This window comes from Miniopterus natalensis, chromosome 18 (assembly GCF_054644295.1).
Source record: "Miniopterus natalensis isolate mMinNat1 chromosome 18, mMinNat1.hap1, whole genome shotgun sequence".
In the NCBI taxonomy this organism is placed as follows: Eukaryota; Metazoa; Chordata; class Mammalia; order Chiroptera; family Miniopteridae; genus Miniopterus; species Miniopterus natalensis.
The window spans coordinates 33390069-33414887 of record NC_142098.1 but is presented as its reverse complement, the minus strand read 5'-3'; the positions used below and the strand labels follow the sequence as shown (position 1 = coordinate 33414887).

General features: G+C 41.6%; 2 protein-coding genes across 10 annotated transcripts; one reads left to right on the top strand and one right to left on the bottom strand.

The window, feature by feature from the left end:
- Window positions 1–833: 833 nt before the first annotated feature.
- Window positions 834–11518, bottom strand: LOC107532231 (uncharacterized). Of its 4 annotated transcripts, none has more exons than XM_016206547.2 (5): window positions 11280–11518; window positions 10447–10509; window positions 3791–3917; window positions 3380–3475; window positions 834–2138 (listed from the first exon to the last, which is right to left on the bottom strand). In XM_016206547.2, exons 2-5 carry the CDS (start codon window positions 10471–10473, stop codon window positions 943–945), a joined length of 1446 nt encoding a protein of 481 aa, XP_016062033.1. In that variant the 5' UTR covers window positions 10474–10509; window positions 11280–11518; the 3' UTR covers window positions 834–942. The 4 variants fall into 4 exon arrangements, with proteins under 4 accessions (XP_016062033.1, XP_016062032.1, XP_016062031.2 ...); XM_016206546.2 differs by lacking the exon at window positions 11280–11518 and adding an exon at window positions 10599–11155; XM_016206545.2 differs by lacking the exon at window positions 11280–11518 and having other exon boundaries at window positions 10447–11155.
- ZFP30 (ZFP30 zinc finger protein) lies at window positions 11486–24575 on the top strand. Of its 6 annotated transcripts, none has more exons than XM_016206553.2 (5): window positions 11486–12179; window positions 17010–17095; window positions 18507–18633; window positions 19346–19441; window positions 21769–24575. In XM_016206553.2, exons 2-5 carry the CDS (start codon window positions 17087–17089, stop codon window positions 23121–23123), a joined length of 1587 nt encoding a protein of 528 aa, XP_016062039.2. In that variant the 5' UTR covers window positions 11486–12179; window positions 17010–17086; the 3' UTR covers window positions 23124–24575. The 6 variants fall into 6 exon arrangements, with proteins under 6 accessions (XP_016062039.2, XP_087682799.1, XP_016062037.2 ...); XM_087826673.1 differs by lacking the exon at window positions 11486–12179 and adding an exon at window positions 14914–15049; XM_016206551.2 differs by lacking the exon at window positions 11486–12179 and adding an exon at window positions 14914–15053.
- Window positions 24576–24819: the final 244 nt, after the last annotated feature.

Sequence of the window (24819 nt, the reverse complement as noted above, 5' to 3'; positions counted from 1 at the left end):
CACATTTAACTAATATGTATATTAAGGATTTCGTTTCTTAACTCCTGTTAATTAAAGGGGGCACTGAATTAGTATTCAGATTTTGATTCCTATCTTACTGTAACTCTGGTCAAATAATTTGACCTGTATATTTTCTGCTTTGTGGAAAACTAAGTATTAGAAAAAATATTTTCGTCCATTTTTACTTGAACAGCTGTGCTTATAATGACCCATCATTATATTCACAAGGTTTAACACTGGTATTCATCTTTGTGCAGCGTAAAAGATGAAGTCTGAATTAAGACTACTCACATATAATTTTTCTTTTCCTTTTAAAAATGCATGCTGAGTAATGAATGATGAGAAAAGCTTTCCTATACACATTACACTCATTTCTCTTTTTTCATTACAAATTCTTTGATTTATACAAAGGTAAACAACATGGTTAAAATCCTTCCCATAAATAATAAGATAATTATGAAAATCAGTATGACTTCTCAGGGTCACACCACCTTTATTTTTTTAGTTTTTTAATTTTTATTTTACTAAGTAATGATACGCAATTTCACAGGAATTAAAAAACACAAGATCACACAATTTAAGCACAAATATGTATATTAGAAAAGACAAAATAGCTGTGAAACACAAGCAAATATAAAGAATAATATAACATTAACACCAAGAAGGTATAACAAAATAAAGGGAAAGAATTATTGAACATCTGCAATTAGTACAATATTGGGGAGGTATGGGTAAGTGCCAATTTAGAATCTGAATTTATAAAATAGAGTGAAATACATTTGGATATTTGGATGGAGATTATATATATGTACATATGTGTGTGTATGTGTATGTGTATATACACACATACACATACACATGAAACAAAAATAGTGAAAGGTAATTCTCCAACATTATTTTTTGTTTAACATATTAGGAAGATAACGAGAGCTTTAACTATTACTATTCATCAGTATGAATTCCCTGATGACGAATGAGATCTGAGCCACTACTAAATGCCTTCCCACATTCCCTACAGTTATAGGGCTTTTCACCAGTATGAATTCTCAGATGTCTAGTAAGGTTTGAACATTTATTAAAAGCCTTTCCACATTCATTACATTCATAAGGTTTTTCATCTGTATGAATTCTCTGATGTTGAAAAAGTTGTGAGTTCTGAGTAAATGCTTTTCCACATTCAAGACATTCAAAGGGCTTCTCACCAGCATGAATTCTCTGATGTTGTCGAAGTTGTGAGCTCTGAGTAAAAGCTTTGCCACATTCCTTACAATCATAGGGTTTTTCCCCAGTGTGAATTCTCTGGTGATTAGTAAGTGCTGAGCCACTACTAAAGGCTTTGCCACATTCCTTGCACTCATAGGGTTTCTCACCCGTGTGAATTCTCTGATGCTGAACAAGCTTTGAGCTCTGAGTAAAAGCTTTGCCACATTCCTTACATTCATAGGGTTTCTCACCTGTATGAATTCTTGCATGTTGAAAAAGTTGTGAGCTCTTGGTAAAGGCTTTCCTACATACTTTACATTGATAGGGTTTTTCACCAGTGTGAATTCTCTGATGGTCAATAAGATTTGAGCAATAGCTAAAGGCTTTACCACATTCCTTACATTCATAGGGTTTCTTACCAGTATGAATTCTCTGATGTTGAGAAAGGTATGAGCTACAACTGAAGGCCTTTCCACATTCATTACATTCAAAGGGTTTTTCACCAGTATGAATTTTCAGATGTCGAGTAACATGTGAGCCACAACTAAAGAATTTCCCACATTCCTTACATTCATAGGATTTTTCACCATTATGAATTCTCTGATGTTGAATAAATTGTGAATTCTGACTAAAGACTTTCCCACATTTCTTACATTCATAGGGTTTCTCTTCATTATTAATTATTTGATGTAGAGTAAAGAATGTCTGTTGAATAAATGTAGGCATGTATCCATGAGTAAATATTTCTTGGCTGAAATGCCCATTTTGATATCCCAGTTGTCTTTCAAGGTGGCTGCCATATTCCAAAACATCTCCATAATGAGAATACTCAAGGCCATACTTTGTAAGTCCCATTATCTCCCTCTGGCATGATTCTATTTCATAAACTTCCTTCTTTAAAGATAATAACTTGGTTTCACACATTGATTCCAGATCTGAAAGAAAAGAAAATAGTAAATATTCTTTCCATCCCATTTGTGAAAAGTTAAACTTTTATAATAGAAATGGAAGTTATAGTGAAAATATCTGGTAGTAAATGACATACAGTTCTCAAGTACATCTGTTCATTCTGAAATTGGACAAGAAAGGTACAGAAAGTATTGAGATACAGCCATATACCCTACAATGACATTTCAGTCAACTATAGACCACATATGCAATCGTGGTCCCATAAGTACATAATAGAACTGAAAAATTCCTATTGCCTAGTTACATCCTAGCTGTTCTAAGGTTGTAGTGCAACATATTACTCATGTGTTTGTGGTGAAGCTGGTGTAAACAATCCTACTGCACTGCCAGCTGTATAAAAGTATAGCACATACAATGACAGTAGTAAGCTATGCCATCTAGGTTTGTGTAAGTACACTCTGATGTTCACACAGCGATGAAATCACCTAATGATACCTTTTCCAGAAGGTATCCCTGTTAAGTGGTGCATGACTGTATAATGCAGAAAGTGGAAGGAAAAGACTATGGAAATAGAAAACCACAATCATTCGCAAATACTGATGTAGATCGGAATCATCTGGAAAGGTGGGTAAATATACAATGATTGAGCATATAAAAAATGACTAGTTCTATATACATCTATATACGCATGCATGTGTATATATGTATACAAAAACTGGGTAATTTTCTGACCTCCATTAAAGGCCTCTTGAGAGGAATAGGGGAAGATTCTTGGGCTCTTGATATAATACAAAATAAATTTGGTCTTTGTACCTGGTTCCTACCACAGAGCTTCAAACACTTGGAATTTCCTGAATGATAGGAGTGGTTTTGTTATGCTAATGAGGAAAAACATAGTGGGTCCTTAGATAGGTTTGGGATAGACACTGGTCACCAGAAAGACCAAGTATGTGATTAGAGGTTTGGGACTTTCAGCTACTCAACATCTGGAGAGACAACAGGGGCCAGAAATTGAGTGGCCAATGCCTCAATCAATCATGTCAATGTTATTAAATCACAATAAAAACTCTGGACACTAAAGCTTATTGGAACAGTCTAGTCAGTAAACACACTGAAATGCCAAAAGGGTGATACATTATGACACAACAGTGAGAGTGTGGAACCTCTGCATCTGGAAGCCTATCAGACCTTGGCCTAGTATGTATCCTTTATAGTAAAACTGCAATTGTAAGTAATGCTCTCCTTTGTTTAATCATTTCTCACTCACCTGAACACAGACCTCTAGTCAGCTCTCTGCCAACCATCCAGGGCTCTTTCCCTTGTTCCAATAAGGAGATAACTTGGGGCTTAGGTATGTAAAGTCCTGCTCACAAGAAAAGATATGAAACATGGTTATGTTGTGGGTAAAACAGATCCATATGTTAGATCCAGTCCCTTGATAATCAAAAAAGAGATGCCACTACAGGAACAGCCAAAGGAAAAAAAAGATGAAAATTCAGCCACAGCCAACTGGAGCTTCCCATTGCCCACTCTTCCTTTTCATTTCAGTTCCAACCATTTATTTGGGGATAGGGAACAGAAATTCAGCTAGTAACTCAAAAACCAGCTGAGAAATTCACTGTGGAAGAAACAGACATTTCAAAACAGAACTCTAAATTACTGGTATAGATGCCCTTACCCACTGACAGCAGATTGCTGTAGTTCTCTAGCATTACATCTCTGTACAAGTCCCTCTGAGCTGGGTCCAGGCATTCCCACTCCTCCTGAGAGAAATCTACAGCCACATCCCTGAACATCACTGATTCCTGAAACAATAAACATATGTACAGTTGTGTAATGAAAGAAATACTTCAGACTATTGTGCTTGTATTGTGGGGTAAAGCAAATAAGCAATTATAGTGGTGTCACTGAAAACCAGAATCTTTGGATTTCAGAAACAGAAGCAAGAGTAATAAGTTTATTTTCCATTAAAAAACAAACCACATCAAAATTACAACTAAACTACAGAACAACAATCATTCAGAACTGCTTGAAACCTACCTGAATGGAAGTCTTACAACTAGGAATTTTTTTAAAAAGCCACATTGAGACTGGTAGGAGGGGCAGAGACAAGGAATGAGATGGTCTCAAAACCACATGTGACGTGGCACATAAAAATCAGGAGAGATTATCTCAGCTTCAGAGGTCCCCTGTGAAAGTTGAAGGGCCCCAGCCCCATACTAGGCCCCCAGCCAAGTTCCAGTGCCAGGAAGAGAAGTCCCCATAACTTCAGGCTGTAAAAACCAGCTATGATTGTGGCAGAGTGAGAAGGAGGGCTGCTGGAGTCCCAAGCAGTTCCTCTTAAAGGGCCCAGACTTACTGGAACTCACTACCCCTGAGCTCCAGTGCTGGGGCAGCAGCTCGAAAGGCACCAGGGACAAATGGGGAGGAACTGACGTGTCGGCATCAGGGGAAGAGGATGGGGGTAGGCAGCTTTCTGCCAGACAAAAGTGCTAATAGAGGCCACTGCTCCTTTGTTGAGCCCTCCCCCAACAAAGCGGGCAGGTGAGTGCCAAAGCTGAGCTTCCATTAACCTGACTCACATTGTTCACCTCACCCTGGGGATTCCCTGTGAGTCTGCCCCACCCAACTTGGGGGCCCACATAAGCTGTGTCCAGTGGCTTTTACATAGAAATGGCCCACCTTGGCTTGTGCTTCAGACTTGCCTAAATTTCTCAAACAAGCAGCATCTGTCCTTGGCATGCCCCTTACCTCTCACTAAGTGGCCCCAGGCACAGAACTAGCAGCAGCTAGCCCTGGTCTGCAGCTTGGCCTCACCTGGGCGCCTCCAAGCCTAGCACAAGTAGCAGCCATCTGCAGATTGCTTTGTAGCTCATGCTGGGTGGCCCTGGACAGAACACAGGCAGCAGCTGACTTTGACCTGCACCTCCAGGGAGGCCCAGAGCAGCTTCAGACAACACTGAAGCAACACCCAACCACCTCCACAAGGTACACACTCAAGGGACAGACTCAGGGAAATCGGAGCCCCACTGAAATAAGTGCTGCTCTGTGTCGGGCCCCTACACAGCTGATCCTCCATGGCAGTCAGTGGTTGCAGCCAGTCCTTGCAGCCAATTGGCCTGGGAGTAAATCCCTCCCACTGATGTGCCAACAGCAATGAAGGCTCAACTACAACAGGAGGTGTACACAGCCCACATGGGGAAGGGTGCGCCTCGTGTGTCCAGGTTGGGTAAAAGGGGAGGCTGTGCCACTGGACCCTTTAGTGTATCTACTTCATTAGACCACCTTACCAAGCCCAGGAGACACAGCAGCTCTACCTGACACACAGAAACAAACAGGGAGGCTACCAAAATGAGGAGACAAAGAAACATGTCCCAAATGAAAAAACAAAACTCCAGAAAAAGAACTAAACAAATGGAGACCAAAAATCTACTAGATGTAGAGTTTAAAACACTGGTTAAAGGGACGCTCAATGAACTTAGTGAGAACCTCAACACCGTAAAAAAGAACCAAACAAAAATGAAGGATACACTAACAGAAATGAAGAAGAATTTACAGGCAATCAACAGTAGAGTAGACAAAGCCAAGAATCAAATCAACAATTTGTAGTATAAGGAAGCAGAAAACATCCAATCAGAACACACACACACACAAGTCAAAAAAATGAAGACAGTGTAAGGAACCTCTGGAACAACTTCAAGGGTACCAACATTTGCATCATGGGGGTGCTGGAAGAAGAGAGAGAGCAAAAATTAAAAACCTATTAGAAAAAAATGACAGAAAACTTCCCTAACCTAGTGAAGAAAACAAACATGTAATTCCAGGAAGCACAGAGAGTCCCAAACAAGATGAATCCAAAGAGGCCCACACCAAGTCACATCATAATAAAATGCAAATGGTTAAATACACAAAGAAAATCTTAAAAGCCCCAAGAGAAAAGCAGTTAGTTACTTAAAAGAGAGCTCCCATAAGACTGTCAGCTGATTTCTCAACAGAAACTGCAAGCCAGAGGGATTGCCAAGAAATATTCAAAGTGACGAAAATCAAGGAACTACAGCCAAGATTACTCTACCAGCAAAGCTATCATTTAGAATCGAAGGACATATAAAGAGCTTCCCAGAAAAGAAAAAGCTAAAAGAGTTCATCAACATCAAACCAGTATTATATGAAATGATAAAGGGTCTTCTTTAAGAAGAAAGGGAAAAAAAGATAAAAATACGAACAATAACCTGGCAAAAAATATGTATTTATCAACAACTGAATCTAAAAAACAAAAACAAACAAACAAGCAGAACAGAAACACTCATTCAGAGAACATTTTGATGGTTGCCAGATGGAACAGGGGTAGGGAAACGGGTGAAAATATTATGAACAACAAATTGGTTGTTACAGAATAGTCACTGGAATGTAAAGTACAGCATAGGGAATATAGTCAATAATATTCAAATACCTATGTATGGTGTCAGAGGCTTATTAGATTTATTGAGATGATCACTTAGTAAGTTATATAATGTCTAATCATTGGAGCATACACCTGGAACTAATATAATATTGCATGTCAACTGTAAGGGAAGAGATCAACCAAAGAATTTGTATGCATAAATGCATAACCCATGGACATAGACAATAGAGCAGTGAAGGCCTGGGGTGGGGACAGAAGTGGGGAGGAGGGGGGTCAATGGGGAGAAAAAAGAGGACATCAATAATACTTTCAACAATAAAGATAAATTTTTAAAAATAAAATCATTATGAATCTAAAAAAATTTAAAATGGCCAAAAAAATAAATTAAAATTAATTTTAAAAAGAAAACAATTTCCTGACTTGGTCCATCAAAAACAGTACGGAAATAGCTCAAAAAACTAAAGATATATATATCTTATGACCCAGAAATTCCACTTCTGTGTATTTATCCAAAGAAAACAAAAACACTAATTCGAAAAGATATATGCACCCCTGTGTTCACTACATTATTTATAATAGCTAAGGTATGGAAACACCATCCACCAATAGGTGAGTGGATGAAGATGATGTGGTGTGTACAATGGAATATTACACAGCACTAAAAAAAGAAAAATCTTACAATTTGCAACAATATGGATGGATCTAGAGAGTACTATGCTAAGCGATATAAGTCAGGCAGAGAAAAAGTACAGGTTTCACTTATATGTGGAATCTAAGAACAAAAAAGAAAGAAAGCCAAAACAGACTCAGAAACAAAGACCAAAGGGATGGTTACCAGAAGCAAGGGGGCAGAGAAATGGGTGAAAAACAGAAGGGGAACATAGTCAATAATATTGTGATAAGTTTACATGGTGACAGATAATTACTAGAATTAGTGGGGTGATCACATGGTAAGGTATAACAATGTTGAATCACTATATTGTGCACAGGAAACTAATATGACCAATATAAGATTGTATATCGACTATACTTAATTTAAAAAAAGAAAAGAAAAAAGGCCTAGACAGTAGCAATGTGCAATGTAAATAAAAGGAACAAAGGCTCTTTGGGAAAAGAGATGATTTCAGGATTCAGCCAGAAATTAAAAAATGAGTTGGAATATTCTTTTAAATCAGAAATCAAGAGAGCTATAAAAAAACTATTAGAATCAGGGAGATTCCAAGATGGCTGCAGAGTAGCTGGGATTTGCATCCAAGCCAGATTTACAGCTAAATTACAGAGCAATCAACTGGAAAAACCAACTGAAGTATAGCTGATCTGAAATATTATAACCAAAGGAGCACAGAAGCAGCCACGTAGAGACTGGTAAGAGGGGTGGAGACTCAGAAAGGCAGAGTCCCCTCAGGCAGGTGCTGGGGCTAAGAAGCTGGAGGGATATCACCGCTGCAAAACTGCCTCCCCCTACGACATCCCTCCTTAGGGATCCCCAACCCAAAGCAACAGAGACAAGAAGAGGATCCCGCCTGGCAACGCCTAGCAACACCTAGTAACGGACAGTGGGAATCAGTGGGGATTCCGTCAGCCTGGGAAGCTGGAATCGCACCATCCTAGGGAAGGAGCACTCCCAATGTTGCAGCACCAGCCTGGGGAGTTTGCTCAGGATTCCGACTGCTGGAGAGGCCATGCTGCTGTACTCAGGTCCTACAGAGGGGTCTGCTGGCTACACCAGCAGTGACTTTGAGGGTCCCTCTATTCTCTGAAAAACTTTTGACTAAACTGTGTGGCTTGGGAAAGAGGAATGATCACTTCTACCTTGAGCACAGGGTCATCACCCCTCCCCTCAACCTTTTGAGCTGCTTGGCCTGCCCCGTCCTGCTGGCTTCTGTGGCACGCGGGGAGGGGCGGGGAGCACAGGGATGGGATGGGATTTTCGACCTGTCCTGCTGGGTTTAACCACACAGGACTTTCAGCCCATCCTGCTGGGTTTGAAGCCCAAGCAGAGCTGGGAATTTTGGCCCTGCCCTGCTGAGACAAGTCACGCGGAGAGATCAGAGTATGGCACAAGGATGATTTTCAGCCCCCCTCCTGCGTGGTTTGGCAGTGCAAGGGTGCTGGTGAGCTGTGCAGAGCTGGGATTTTTGGACATTGTCTCCAGAGGAGCCTTCTGTCTAGGAGCCAGATGCTGTGCCCTGTGGCTACATTGCGGGGAGTCAGATCTGAGCTCCCCTGCAAGTTCAGCCCACACTATCCCGGGAAGGAAAGGAAATGCCTGCCTCCCCTTCTACAGGTTGTGGGCAATACCCTCAATGGGAGACTGTTTGGATAAGTCTGGCAAGTCCCAGGAACCCCTGCTAGGCACAGTTAGGTGGAGAAAAGAAGAGCGGAGCAAAGTGAGGGTATTCAAAGTGTGAGACCCTGGGAGGGTAGTATCTGGGACTAGGACAAAGTGCTTAGAACCCTCCCGCAGGCTGAGCCAGCATCATTGTCAATGGGAGACTCTTTTGATCTACTCCGAGCCCAGAGCAGCTGAACTTGCTCCTGCAGAAAAACAGCTGGCTGTACCCAACCTGAACTTGCAGCAAGCCCCACTAGGGGTAACTAGAGTTGGAGACTCTGGCAGAGAGACTGAGGGGTTTGGCTCTGAAGCAGCAACTAATTTCCCATGGAGTGCCTGACTGCGTGATCCCCAGGCAACCTCAGAAGGGAGAGGAAGTAGCTGACAGGTCCAGGCGAAATCAAGTGTCCTCTCGAATCACAACATACCTTGGGAAATGTATGTTATCCTTTTTAAACCATGTGATATACCATTATATCTGCAGATTCATCAAAATTAAAATACCAAGTAACCAAGTAATAGAGAGAACAAAGGATGACTATGTTTATAAACTGCTTGTAGGAATATAACTAGTACAAGCATATTGAAAATCAGTTCAGCAATATCTAGGAAATTTAAAGATACATATCGTAAAGCCCAGCAATTCCACTGAATGTCTATGCCCTAGGAAAGCATCCATGTGTGCACCAAGATACTTATAAATATATGTTCAGAGCAGTCCTTTCAAAGGAGCCAAAAACTGGAAACAACCAGTGTCCAAACTACAGCTATATGTAACTCACAAGAGTGATCCTAAAGAAATATAGTATTGTATAAGTAAGGCAAGACTCAAAACAACATTACACAGAACAATTTCATTTCTATAAAGTTAAATGTCAAAATTAAACTATATCTTTTAGGGATGTATAAATGTGTGGTAGACTATTTAAAAAAAAACGAAACAACAACAAAAACTTACCACCTTAAAGTCAAGATAAGGATTATCTAAAGAGGTGAATAGTTTTTTCTTTGGGTAGGATTAACTGGGGTTTCTGGAGTGCTGATGCAAGTTTTTGTTATACAGTTTCCCTTTACAGTTACTTCTTAAACTATATGCTTATATTTTAAGCACTTTTGTGTATGTATGCAATATTCAGGAATTTTTTTTAAAAGAATGAAAAAGAAACTATATAATAGCTATAGATAATTTTTAGTGAAAACATAAGCTATGAAATCGTAAATGCTATGAGATTCCAATCTTAAAGTAATGTATACTATATATGCATAAGAAACTTATTCGAAGGAAATAAATCAAAATATTGACTGGCTATACTCTTTGTAGCTTCCTATTTTCCAAATTCTTTAAAATAAACATGTTGTGTGTGTGTTTAAAATAGGAAAACTTAGCACACTGGAGTAATTGAGCTGTTTTCTAAATTAATATACAAACATTATATAGGAGGAAATGAGGGTGTATGTACACTGGGATTTCTGTGCCCACCCCCAGGGCTTCCCATTATTTTCTCGAATGGAAATTTGTAGGAAGAAGACACTTAATGCGCCTATGTTAAACAAGACCATCCAGGAGAAAGAGAGCAAAAAGGAAACCCCAGTGCACCTTGCATTTGGTTTGGTCGACAGCCATTCCTCCTTCTTCTGAGGGCCTCTCTGAGAAGCAGAGCTGAAGAAGGAGAAAGAAATCAAGAGATGCCAGGTTTTTCTCGTGGCCGGAACTCATTAGATCAGTGTTAGCTTTGGACCCACACCTACCACCCATGGAGAGAGGTGAGGATATCTTGAGCATTCTAGGTGTCCGAAGGAGAAAAGTCTGCTGTCCAACACCAAAATTTGTCCTGACCTCACACATCAGCACACTGTCACCCTGGCACAATTACAGACACCCTCCAAATGCACACAGAGGGCCACAAACAGTTGGATGATCGCACTCACACATCCTCACAGTCACAGGCATCCAGTACGTTTAGTGCTGCTAACATTCACACAGCCTCAATCGCAAACACGCAGCCCTCAATCACAGCCACATAATCACAGTCTCTACACGCCCCCGCCACACACACACACACTATCGCACAAAGTTATAAGAACACACACAATCACCCACGGATAAACAGTCACATCTACACACACGGCGCCGCGTATTGTCACAATCACACACCTCCAGCGAGGATACCCACAGTGACACCTGCACACGGAGCTCCGCGCATAATCAGTCACAATGACACACCCACCACCGGACGTACGATCACACCCACACGCACAGCGCCGCACAGGCACAAAAGGTCACAATCGTACAGATGGAATCTCACACTTCTCCCCAGCCCGACCAACGCACACAGGCCCGAGACTCCGGACCCGCCCGGACCGTCACTTCAAACCCTCAGAGACGCACCCGAGGAACCTAGTCAAGCCCCCAAGACCGAGGCCGCTCACCTAACACTCCACCTTCCCGAGAGGCCCAGTGTTCCACAGGCGAGTGAAGAAGCGGAACTGTTTCCGCGGGGGCCTCTGGGAAATGTAGTCTCGACCCGGATCCGTTTGGTCAAGATGGCGCCCGTCTCTCCGGTTTCCCGATATCGCATATTCTACGCCAAGCCGACAGCCCTGCTCCGCTCTCCCAGTCGCAGCCAGGAGCCTTTGAGATCCAGACTCAGGCTTGGGATGCGGCTCCCATCCCACGCAGATCCCACACCCTGAACACACGCTCTCTCCATAACCCCGGCCAATCCCAGGGGGTCATAAATTCCTTGAGAAACAGAAAAATGTAGCCCGGTTCTCTCTGGAAGTTGATTAGAGCCACAAGAACTTCTGGGAAATGTAGTCTGGAGCCGGAAAGGGCTGAGGCGCCCGGCCGAGTAGAAGATAGTCATAGATGACTTTCTGCATTGAGCTTTCCACAGGGATGAGTGGGGCTGCGCCTCTTCTAGGAGTTGTAGCCCATCCTGCGACTACTCGGGACTGACTAACGCGCCATGTTAGCCTTCATCAATGGGCGAGCATTGGCGGGGAAACCGCACTGCTCAGGGAGCGCAAACCTGGACGTCTCAGAACCAAATCGCACGGGGGAGAGTAATCCCGGAGCCCAGAATGGGGCTGAAGAGGGCGGGCTGTCAGAAGCGTCAAGCGATGTGGTTTCTCCCATGAAAGGATGAACCACTCTTCCTGCAGCGAACTATTAGTATTCTGACATCTTTCTGTCTTGCTAGAGGGTTTCGCCCAGGAACCGGCTCCCATCTGACCGCTCCACATTCTCCCTGAGTGGTTTCTCCAAAAAGTGGATTGTACCGTCCTGACTTCTCCCCTCATCCCCGGGTGATTTCTCCCAGGCCGCAGGTAAAACGCATGTAAGACGTCTATCCGCCCCTGGTGATTTTTCCTTCCTGGCGCCCCGCTTTCCCGTGATTTCTCCCAGCAGGTGATTGCTCCGAGTAATGCTGAATACCAAGGGGAAATACAGCTTTTCTAAATATAATATAGAGCACCGGACCCCATCCTCAATACACGCTTCCTCTAGGAAGCCTCCCTTGACAAGAGCCACTATCCTGAATTCTATGTGACAATCCCTGCCTATGAAAACCTGCAGAGGGCCTATTCTTCCGCTATACGGAAAAGACGCGCCTCCAAGATGGCGGCCCGCATGCGGAAGAACACGTGGGCGCGGCCATCTCCTCTGCCCGTTAGCGCCTCCTACTGAAACTGCAATGTAGCGGACAGCGTGCTGCTGCCTGGCTTTCGAAGTATTTCAGAGCATGCCCAGTGTCTACAGTCCGTAAGAGGCGGTGCTAGAGGTCGACTGGCAGCGCAAGTGGCCTTCAATGGCTTTCGCAGTTGGTGTCTTGAACATCTCCACATTTCAATCTCCAGAGGTGTCTAAAGTGATCTGGATTGGTCGTGATTAGGGATTCTGTGGGGCCGGTGATTGGGGGTGGGAGACTGTCCGTGAAATTAGTGATGGTTTCTGGGGTCAATGATGCAGGGCGTTACAGGTCCATGACGGGGACCTTAGAGAGGAATGTGGGATTGTGCGCTCAGTGATTACGATCAGTGGTCAATGATTGGGGGCCTGTGGGGTCCGCAGTAGGAGTCTATGATGAGCTTGCTTTCTAAACATTCATAAGCTTTGGTGTGCAGCGTTTTATTGTTCAGATTTAAGTGTGTGTTTTTTATTTGTTATGTTGTTGTTGTTGATCCATGAATTATAAGTGCATTCACTATTTCAAATAATGCCTCTGGGTAATGCTGGAATTTCAAAATTACTTTATGGCCTAGTTCACCGTCAGTTCTCATAAATGGCACATCTATTACATAAATAACAATGTGTGTTCTCTGTTAATTGTATTGTTTCATATATATACATCCTCACAGATTATCTTGTCTACTCAGTTAATTGCAGAGAAAGGTAAACTCACACCAGAAGGGTGATTTGTCCACTGTCCTTCCTTCAATATCTGCGTTATATTTTTGAAACTATTATTAGGAACAGTTATGTGTATTTTTAACAGTAGATGTAGCGGATTGTCTCAAAAGACATAGCAGGTCAAGCTCCCACCGACATTTATAAACGAGCTCATTTTTCCAAATACTTTCCAGCACTGAATATTGGTGGCTGTTATTGTGTTTGTTTTTTAAGGTTTTATTATTTTGAGGGGAATTTATATCTAATGGTTTAATGCATTTTCCTTTAGTAAAGTTGGCATCTTCTGGTAAATTACCATTTAAGTTTCCTTTTCTGTGATTTTCATATCCTTTGTCATTTTTCTTTGGTCTTTTTCCTGACCATCAAAGCACAGGTACCATAAAAGAGCAGAGACCACAAATCCCCATATTGTTATTGAGTTCATTATTTATTGTTAACTATCCTGCATCCACCTATGTAAAAAATATATGTCTATCATTTTACTTTTTATCCAATCCCAGAAGATTCCCCCCACTTTACTTTCTTCCGCCTCCGTAATCTATGACCAATGGATTTCATGTAACCCACTTAGGTCTTCTCTTTTGATTAAAATGTATAAAATAAAATGCAAAACTGCCATTCTCTGGAACATAATCTCAATCCATTGAGATTTTGCTCCCCAATTGTCGATAGTTTGGCTCAAACTCACAAAAATTCTCTACAGGTTTGAATGTGTCTTACATGGACAAACCTTAACAAGAGCAACAGTGCTGCCTTTGAACTCCAGTTTATATAGCATTTTTAATAGAAAAACCAATAAATTTGTAGAGAAATGACAGGATCAAGAAAAGCAGTTTCAGGCTTCCAAGGGTGGCGAATTGGCTGGAAACCAAGCGAGTAAAGTTTATTTGCAGATTCCTTTGGTGCCACCTATAAGCTGAGTCTAACCTCTCCAATGCAGAATCATTTCTAGCCTGTCTTTAGGCAGAAATCCGGGAGGGTAGCAGGATCCTTTCCTGCCTCTGATGCTTCTAAATTGCCTTCAGCCCAAAATAATTTTTATGTCAAAGAGGTACATTTAGGAGTGACATACTCTGGTTTCCTTCTGGGCACAGCCATCTCCATGGATACACACAGTCGCAGGCATTTCACAAAGGAAGCCACAAACCCCACAGTCCCCAGTGAATCTAAAACTAGAGAGAGGGGGGGATGGCACAATCAACCAGCATCTCAGTGGTGCCATCCCAATCCCGCGTCAAAAGAATGGCACATCCGCAGGAAACAGCTCCAATCACGAAAACACAACCCCATCTGCAATCCCACACGGGCACACGGGTCCGCGCCAGTCCCTTAGCAAAGGCCACACGGTCCAAGCTAGAAGCACGGGGGCATCAGCAGTCGGGGCACCGTTACAAACCCAAGATCTGGACACCAGCTGCCAGCCTGGGACCCTGCCTCCGGCCGCATCCTACGCGCCCCTTTCCCCTCCTCTGCGCCCCCCTCCCCCAAACCCTCAAGCTGATGAGGCCCGAGAACCTCCTGGGCCCCGTGCACATCTCCGGGCTCGAACCCCGCCGCCCCCCCACGCGCCTGCGTACTCTGGGCAGAAAAAAAAGGCAACTCCCAGGAGCCTCAGTGCGCGGGTCTTGGGGCGCGGCGGTCCTCGCCGCCTTCGCGGGGCGCCGAGTCAAGAGCCGGAGAGAAACACTGGAATACACAGCTTTTCCGATTTTTGACTCAGTTCCAACGGGGGAGCACGCCCCGATCATCCTCGACAGCACCGGTGGCGCACGGGTCATTTTTACAGGCAGGTATGAAGGGAGCCGGCCGCCCGGCTGCTCTGCGGGGTGCCTCGCGGATCGCCCCCGTGGCCCCTCGGCGCCCTCGCGGAGAAGCCGGGGACCGGCCCCTTGCGCTGAGCGCCTGCGCACTCGGAGCAAGGCGGGCGCGCTGCGGGGTCTGCGGCGCGGGGCCGGGCGGGGCCCGCGTGGGGAAGGCGGGCTCGGCGGCGGTCGCCCCTCTGCTGAAGAAAACCAGCGCGGCCCCGGTGAGCCTGTGCGGCCCGGCCGGGTGGGTCCTGGCGCCTCAGGCCACTGTGCGTGTCCCCCTCCGGAGTGAGGCTCTGCCGCGGGCCAGGGCCCCGGAGGGCGCGGGGCGCAGTTCGTGCGGCGGTCACGGCGCGGGGCCGGGTTCGTGGGCGAGGCCTGCGCTGCGGGGCGACAGCCCGAGGCCCTGCGCATCTCCCTCCCCCCCAGCTACCTTGTCAGGCTGCAGGCAAAGGCCCGAGAGGGAGGCGGAGCCCCGTAATGAAGGTCCCCGGCCGAACTATGGGACTTCCTCGGGGTGGGCCTCGGGGCTGTGAGCATCCGCGGGACCGAAGGGGACGCCCCCTGGGGCTGGCGGGGGGGGGGGGAGGCACTGCGGTGTCTGCACAGCAACCTACTCAGCGCTGCGAACCCCCGCACGGCCACCGCGGGCCTTCTCCCGTCCCCGTTTGTGCGGGCAGGTGGGACGGTCGAGGGGACGTGGCCGGTGGGTTTTGACCGAGTCAGGAAAACCCTGGGGTGTGACGAACCTGGTTTGCTCCCCAGTCCTGCCGGTCTCCAGAGAAGGCTTTTTGAAGTGAAACGAATCGCCGCTGAGCCTCTGAAAGCCAGGTTCTGTCTGATTATGTGCCGCTTCTTTGTTTCCGTGAGATGCCTTTGATTTTCAGGACGCAGGACCTTCTGATTTCCTTCCCTTGAATTCCCCTGCCTAAGAGTATTCTCTTTGATGTGGCCCCTAGAATTTCTCTCCTTAGCCAAGGGCAGGGACCTAATTAATGAATTCCTTTTCCTAGTGTCCGCTTACTGCCTTTCTACACTTGGTTACCCATGTGCTGTAGATTCAGTTGCTCTAAGCAACGTTTTGCCTAAGGATTCTGATGACAGAAATACGCATTCTGGAAGTTAATGTTCATCCTTTGTTTTCGACTGTGATTTGTCAATGGGTAGTTTAGGGTTTAGATATCTTTAACCATTCTAGAGTGGGAATTTTTTTCCCCCCCAAGGGAACTCATGAAGTGGAAATTTTTGGTAGCAGCTGGATATGGTTAGAGGTCTGATAGCATGAGTTTTGTTTTGTTGATGTAAAAAAACATCCAGACCTCTAGGGAATTTTCTAAGAGTTTATTTAAGCCAAAGCTGCCGGTGTATGCTGGAAGCAAGATCTCAAATGCTCCGGAGAGTATCAGTTTTGCAGCTTCTTTTATGTATTTGAAATTAAGGAGGGAACTTAAGGAAGATTACATGGAGGTGGGAGAAAGCTAGGCAGGATAGAATTACAGGATATTTAACAAGGTTATGTGCTCTCTTGAAGGTGGTTACGTGTATTTCAAAGGTGTGTTAACCTAGAAGCACAGAAACTGTGGACAGGGTTTGTGTGGGATGGTGTAGCCAGGAGCAGGAGGAGAGGGATATGCTCAGGACAGGTGCGGACAGCCCGTTTCTTAGGTTCAGATCAGCCTCCCTATAGTGGACTAACTGGAAGGCCTCCTGCTGAAGTGTCTGGATGTGTGCTTCCATGCGGGAGAGTCTCTGCTCTTTGTCTGCCTTCATGCAGTTGATTTTCCTAGCTTTGGGGGAGGACATATTTTGTCCAAACTACCTCTTACCTCTCATAACTTTTCTGTGTTTTGGTGGGTAAAGATTTTGCATGGAGAAATAGTGTGGGGTTTTAAAATTTGGAGCTCTGAGGCAATTCTGTTAAGGCTTCCGTTCTTTTCCCAGCTCTGGCTTGTGTGGACTCTGCTTCTCCAGTGAATGACCCATGAGGAAAACTGACCAGTTCTTGCAACTCTAAAATCATGCCTCATGTAAGTTCGCGTTTCTCTCTTTATGAAATGTAATTTTTTTCAGGTTATGTAAACATTTTCATTAGTTATCCTGAAGCTTCCTAATAGAGCCCCATTCAACAGCCTCTCCCCAGTCTCTCCCATTCTAGTGAGGGATGGAGCCCAGCAGCCCAGGCCCCTCCTGTGTGCCCCTCTCTTCTCCATCAATGCCCATGTGTGAAGTGACCAAATTATTCATTATCTCCTGTGTGTTTCGTCTTTGTCTAGAGCAGAGATAAAGCAGAAATGAAGTCCCTAGAGGGAGATATTTGATCTGAGACTCTTAAGACTAGAGAATGCTTTAGAGTAGCACTGTCCTAGAATTATAATGTGAGCCACATATGTGATTTTAAATTTTCTAGTAGTCACACATTAAATGTTCTGTAGAATTATAGTGCCTTCATGCAGTAGGCAGCATGTCAGTCTCATAAAAAGTAGAGTAATATGCAAGGCATTTTCATAATCTTAAACTTCTTAGTAGTCACATTTAAAAAAGTAAAAAGAAATGTGCAATTAATTTTAATGTTTTATTTAACCCAATATAGCCAAAATAGCAGCATTTCAAAATGTAATCACTATAAAAATTATTGAGGTATTTTACATTCTTTTTTCTTTGGAAAGTCATCAGTATCTAGTGTGCATTTTATACTTACAGCACATCTAAATTTGGACTAGACAATAACCACATGTGTCTAAGCTAGGATATTGGACATTGCAACTTTAGAGATTTTGTGTAATCTAAATTCTAAACATAATTAATTTTAAAGTATAATCATTAAGTCTAAGATATCTATAAAATGAACTATTGTATACTAAATTTAAAAAATTCAATAAATAATTTGTTACAATAAGGAAAAATGCTAATGATAGAACATAATGATGAAGCTAGGTCTGAAAGAAATTCTTCTATGCAAATGCTACTTTTTAAAAATAGATATTATATGGTTCATTTGGGGAAAAGAAGTCCATCAACTTTTTTGTCCCTATCTTTAATTAATTTATGATTAGAGAAAATCCTTGAAGGAAAAGAGGTTAAGGTAAATCACATCTATTGAGAATTTTTTAGGCCCATTGCAAGCAGTGTTCTTATGAACACTATTTTAATTAATTGGGAAATTCTGATAATTACCTGAACATATATGAAAGTAGGTATCCCACAGTACATAGGCAGTTTTGACTATAGCACTGGTGGGCAACTGTAGCTTGTGAACCAGATTTGACCCATGGCCTGTTTTTGTACAGCCTGTGAGCTAATTACATTTTGAAAGAATTTTTTTTAATGAAGGGAAAATGGAAGGAAATGCAACAGAGACCATATGTGGCATGCAAAGCCTAAAATATTAGCCCTTGTCAGAAAGAATTTTACAAATAATACATGGGTTTGTCATTTCAGGATTTGGTGATATTCAGAGATGTGGCTGTAGACTTTTCTCAGGAAGAGTGGGAATGCCTGAACTCATATCAGAGGAATCTGTACAGAGATGTGATATTAGAGAACTATAGCAACTTGGTGTCAGTGGGTAAGCTTATCTGTGTCAGATAATTTAGAAATTAACAGGACTGGATTTCAGAGCCACACCAGCCAGAGTTGTAGCTAGTCTGTTATCTGCTAACTTGAAGTGTGAGTAGGAAGACAAAGGTGTCTGGCTCTACGTACCTATTGAAGTTTATATATGACGGTGGATTGAATCAACTGTTAAAACCCAAGTGGACACTTTCAATTTACTACAACAGACATATCTTTTAATTGATTTATGATTAATAGTTTAAAATACATGAACTTTGCATTTACCATTGAATGAATATCCTGGCCAAAAAAAAAACTAATTATTTTCCTTTTAGCAAAATAGCAAAAATAGTACCTAATAAATATACATAGTGCCTACCAAGCACTAGGGACTCATCGAAGCGCTTTATGTTTATTAAGTCAGATCTCACAAGAATATTATGGATCAACATTGTTATTACTCCCTTTCAGCAACTGAGAGCACTGAGGCCCTAGCACTCAGGTGATAGGCAGGATTGGAAACTACTGCACTCAGTCTTTAACTTCCTCTTAAGAGACCATCTGTATGGTTTAAATTAAAATAAGATGATGTTTCTACCTCTCTGTTCTTAGTCCTTATGATCCTGAAATAACTCTAATATGAATAGTTTTTAATCCCATTCATCTTAGTTCTGAAGCTTGATCAAGAAAATATTTTCTTTATTATGTTCCTTTTTCCCACGCAGGATGTTCCATTTCTAAGCCAGACGTGATTACCCTGTTAGAGCAAGGGAAAGAACCTTGGATGGTTGTGAGGGATGAGAAAAAAAGATGGAGCCTGGGTGAGTAAGTGCTAATCAGGTAGAGGTAAGCCATTATGGCATGGTGTAGTGCTGCTGCTTGGGAAGGAAACACACTCCTTAGGTGTTGATTATGAAGAAAAGACCTGAAACCTGGGAAGAAAACTTAGAGCTCAGCATGAGCCACCAAAGCAGTTTTACCTATACTTCCATTTACCACTTATTTCTTCACTCATATTTCCCTCTCATTTCAATGGGGGAAGCTTTCCTCCCTAATGACAACCATTTTACCTGTATTTTGGATATCCTTTCTAGCTCAGCTTTTGTATTTGGCCTTTTAATGTATATATTTCTTCATTGCCCTTTTTTCATAGAGTTTGCATGGTAGTGGGAAAGTCGAGCAATAAACACAGACAAATAGATTCCCATTGACCCCTTCTACTTGGTTCTTAATTTTTAATTTGCAAGTAAATTCTTTGAAATTACCACATTATTTTAAGAACATTTTTTCATACCTTTACAGCTGCCTACTTACTTACTACCGTTATGATTATTTAGCTAAATACTGGTCATTTTATATATCATTTGTATTGTATTTATCTTAATGAGGCCTTGAATTGACTTTCCCCCTCCCCCCAAATTCTGACAAAATTGCCATAGTTTTGTATTGCTTGCTTAGCTGGGGAGATAGAGACAAACAAATGGTAGAGGAGGAAGGAGGGAGAAAGAGATGCACAGATGTCATAGCAGTATTTTCTGTGCCATTCATTAATCTGTCTGTTTGCATTTCACCCACAGGATTTAAATCATTTTTACGTTTTAGTATCTTTTTAGTATATCCTTTTAAAGTAAACTTATTAAAATGCACATGCATACAAAAATACAGAAATTGTAAGCATGCAGCTCACTGAATTTTCACAGTGATCAACACTCACATAATCAGATTCAGAAATAGAGCTTTATTAGTAGATCAGAAGCTTCCTCCTAACTCCTAGTCATTCCTTCCCACCCACTATCCTGACTTTTAACAACTCCATAGGTTAGTTTTATTGTTTTGGGACTTTATTAAAATGTAGTCATACAGTATATATTTTTTTATGTCTGTCTTTTTTTACTCACTATTATGTTTGTGGGATTGAATCATGTGTGTGCACTTCCTTGTAGAATATTCATTTTCATTGCTGGACAGTATTGTGTTGTATCAATATGTCATAATTTATTTAGCAATTCTTCTGTCGATGAACACTTCTTTCTAGTTTGGGCAAATTAAAAATAATGTTGCTGTATTATGACTTTTTAAAAATACCTTTTTCTTTTTGAAAAGTATTGAACTCTTACTGCAAAAATTTTGAGAAAATTTGTAACGTAGTTTTGCATAGTTATATAAACTCAAGTGAAAATAAGTAGAACCTCTCATTACCTTGGTTATGAAATCAGGAGAAAGTTTACTCATGACTATGCAAAGTAGAAAATGGAGACATCTGCAAGTGAAAGTAGAGTGACAGTTGGAAGGATAATCACATGTAAAGAAATCACCATTTTCCATTTATTTTATTTGAGATAGCTTAGATGTGCTTTTGTTTCCCATCTCTATAGGGAGTGGTGAAAAAGAATATTTAATCAGTGTAGTAAGATGTAAGAGTGAAGGCAAGGCAACGTGTGCAATAAATCTTACCTAATTATGGGAATTGAATAGACAGTTACTATGTCCTCTGGATTTGTTTTTCAATGATAATTGAAGGATTGTTTCTGCCCTTGGGGAGGTTTAAATAAGAAAATAAAGAGAATAAAAACTAGGAAAATTTACAAATGTGTAACAACAACATTGAAAAAAGTATTAAGCAAGAAACTAGTTACTGGGATAGAAAAGAAAGGGTATAAATTAGATGAAGTCAGCAGGGGTGATTTTTCTGATTTAACATGATAGCTCAAGAATGAAAGGAATCCAGCCATGTGGAGAACCCAAGTCAGCATTTTGGTGAATTTTAATAGCTAGTGAAAATCTCTAGGAAGTGGAAAGATCATGACATAGGACTTAGGGAGCAAGGGGACAGTCAGTGTTTTGAAATATCTTATGGTCAACGGGCTGTGTTATTCATGGTAAGGTGTTTGTGCTTTATTCTAATTGAAAAAAATCATTAAAATTTTCAAGTAGAGATTCTCAAACTTTGATCTACACCCAAATAATGTGGTCTTACCATTTTCCTTATTCCCCTTAACTTTCTTCAAATTACACGATTATTTTAGAGTTCTCTAGCCCATTTACTTCAACTGGGCTTTTTTCCCCTCCTCTTATAAAGTTTTTATTTGCTTGTTTACTTTTTCTAGAATAAGAAAATAGCATGCATTTATCTTTTCTTTTTTTTCAGATTTGGAATCCAAAAAGTTATCTCAAAAGGATATTTATGAAATGAATTTATCTCAGTGGGAGATAATGGAAAACATTAGAAGTTGTAACCTGGAAGACTTCTTTTTCAGAAAAAAATGTGAATATAAAAAGTTTGAGAGACAAAAAGGTCCTCAAAAGGGATATTTCAGGCAAGTGAAAAAACCCACCTCTGAAAAAAGGCCCACTTACAGAAAACTCAAATCTCTTACTTTATATCAGAGAATTCATAATAGAGAGAAACCTTATGAATGTGGGGAATGTGGAAAGGCTTTTAGAGTACGCCAACAGCTTACTTTCCACCAGAGAATTCATACTGGTGAGAAACCCTATGAATGTAAAGAGTGTGGTAAAGCCTTTAGGCAGTGTGCCCACCTTAGTCGACATCAGAGAATTCATACTCCTGACAAACTCCTCGAATGTAAAAAATGTGGAAAGATCTTTACATGCAGTGCAGATCTTCGAGTACATCAGAGAATTCATGTTGGCGAGAAGCCCTATGAATGTAAGGAATGTGGGAAGTCCTTTAGAGTTCGAGGACAACTTAACCTTCATCAGAGAATTCATACTGGTGAGAAACCCTATGAATGCAAGGAATGTGGGAAGACCTTTAGACAGTATGCACACCTTACTCGACATCAAAGACTTAATATTGCCGAGAAGTGCTATGAATGTAAGGAATGTGGGCAGGGTTTTTTGTGTAGTACAGGCCTCAGAATACATCACAAGCTTCATACTGGTGAAAAGCCCTATGAATGTAAGGATTGTGGGAAGGCCTTCAGAGTGAGGCAACAACTTACTCTCCATCAGAGAATTCATACTGGGGAGAAACCCTATGATTGCAAGGACTGTGGGAAGACCTTTAGTCGTGGCTACCATCTAACTCTTCATCAGAGAATTCACACTGGCGAGAAACCTTATGAATGTAAAGAGTGTCAGAAGTTCTTTCGTCGTTATTCAGAACTTATTTCACACCAGGGTGTTCATATTGGAGAGAAACCCTATGATTGTAAGGACTGTGGGAAGGCCTTTAGACTGTTCTCACAACTTACTCAACATCAGAGTATTCATTTTGGTGAGAAGCCGTATAAATGTAAGGACTGCGAGAAGACTTTTAGACTGCTCTCGCAGCTTACTCAACATCAGAGTATTCATACTGGTGAGAAACCCTATGACTGTAAGGAATGTGGGAAGGCCTTTAGACTTCACTCATCACTTATTCAGCATCAGAGAATTCATTCCGGTGAGAAACCATACAATTGTAAGGAATGTAAAAAAGCATTTAGACAACACTCACACCTTACTTACCATCAGCGGATTCATAACGTAGCTAAATAATTATAAAGCCTTCCATTGTGAATTTTGTGTTAAGGAGCACTAGAAAATAAATTCTAGAAGAAAAATTTTTTAATGTAGGGATCCCTTTTACTTCATGCTCACGACTAACAAGTTTTATTTTAAAGGAAGAATATGTTAATGACTGTATAGAAGCCATTCATCACCATTTAATCATGTTAAACTTTAGAAAATTTATTCTAAAATGAAATTCTCTTGAAGGAGTGAATGTGGAAAAGAATTTGAAAAGTAATTTCTTTTGTAGAGAATTTTGCAGCACATGAAGTTAATGGAACTAGGCAGGATTCTTAGTAGAGGTTAAGAACATTAAGTGAAAGGTTGATAGGAGCTTGACTGTGAATAGATCAGCTTGACAACATGTGAACCCACTGATCAATTTTAACCTTCTTAAAAACAGGACAACATATTGTGCCTGTTAATGAGGTAAAATAAGACATCTTGCCAAAACATTGAACCTGGATCTAAGTAATATCAAGATCTGACTCCCAGTTCAGAGAAAATTCAGGAATAGCACAACAAATTTTAAAAGCAAGTAAATATAAAATGTGGGTAGTTCTGTAAGAAGGATTACCTGGCTTCTCAACCAATAAAATGGCACTGAAAAAAGGGAAATGGAACTCTTAGATATTAAGAGTCTTAAGAGGCGTATGAATCAAATGTAGATAACATAAAGAAACTGTTTTTGTTAAGTGATAACATTGTTTTTATGTAAAAATGTCTGCAGTTGATACAGGCAAGATGATACAATGTCTGGAATTTTCTTTAAAATGCTCATGGAAAAGAAGATGGATAACAAGTTTGGCAAAATGGTGGTAAGCCCTGGCTGGTAGCTCAGATGGTTAGAGTGTTGTCCGGATACGCCAAGTTAGCAGGTTTGATCCCTGGTCAGGGAACATACAAGAAGCAACCAATGATGCATAAATAAGTGGAACAACAAATTGATGTTTCTCTCTTTCCCTCTCTCTCAAATCAATCAATAAAATATTTTTTAAAAGGTGGTAGGAGCCTGGCCAGCGTGGCTCAGCGGTTGAGCATCAACCTATGATCCAGGAGGTCGTGGTTCAATTCCCCATCAGGGCACATGCCCAGGTTGCCAGCTCTATCCCCAGGAGGGGCTGTGCAGGAGGCAGCCAATCAATGACTCTCATCAGTGATGTTTCTCTCTCCCTCTCCCTCTCTCTGAAGTCAATAAAAATATATTTTTAAAAAAGTGGTAAGATACTTGGGTACATTGTTATTGTATATTTGGTTTTTGCTATTTTCTCTACTTTTATGTCTTAAATTTTCTATAATCTTTAAAAGATAAAATTATGCAATGGTATAAGCAGTTTGAATGATTTTTTTAAATGCCTGTATATCAAAACTTGTGGATGTTGCCAAAGCTCTAGACGGTGGGGTATTAAACATGCTATAATGTATTTGAGAAATTTAGAATGAGGGTCCAGACTTTATTTAACCTATTGCTATATCTGTTATAGTGCCTGTCCCATAGTACTTCATATATTTAAAGAATGACTAAAAGCAATTACCACTAGGTGTGGAGATCAATGGATAGATCTGTATTGTGTAATAAGATAGTTGATAGTGGCTGGGTGGCTCAGTTGGTTGCAGTGTCACATACACCAAATTTTTGAGGTTGCAGGTTCCGTTCCCTGTCGGGGCACATACCTAGATTGTG

What these genes read in the sequence shown, in the direction of transcription:
- LOC107532231 (XM_016206545.2), bottom strand. Translation starts at nt 10,695, where the DNA reads ATGTGTGAGGTCAGGACAAATTTTGGTGTTGGACAGCAGACTTTTCTC. An exon ending in TCGACCAAACCAAATGCAAG is followed by an intron (nt 3,918 to 10,446) that starts GTGCACTGGGGT and finishes TTATTGTTTCAG; the next exon opens with GAATCAGTGATGTTCAGGGA. An exon ending in GACTAGAGGTCTGTGTTCAG is followed by an intron (nt 2,139 to 3,379) that starts GTGAGTGAGAAA and finishes CTTTTCTTTCAG; the next exon opens with ATCTGGAATCAATGTGTGAA.
- ZFP30 (XM_016206553.2), top strand. An exon ending in TAGCAACTTGGTGTCAGTGG is followed by an intron (nt 18,634 to 19,345) that starts GTAAGCTTATCT and finishes TTTCCCACGCAG; the next exon opens with GATGTTCCATTTCTAAGCCA. An exon ending in GAAAAAAAGATGGAGCCTGG is followed by an intron (nt 19,442 to 21,768) that starts GTGAGTAAGTGC and finishes CTTTTTTTTCAG; the next exon opens with ATTTGGAATCCAAAAAGTTA.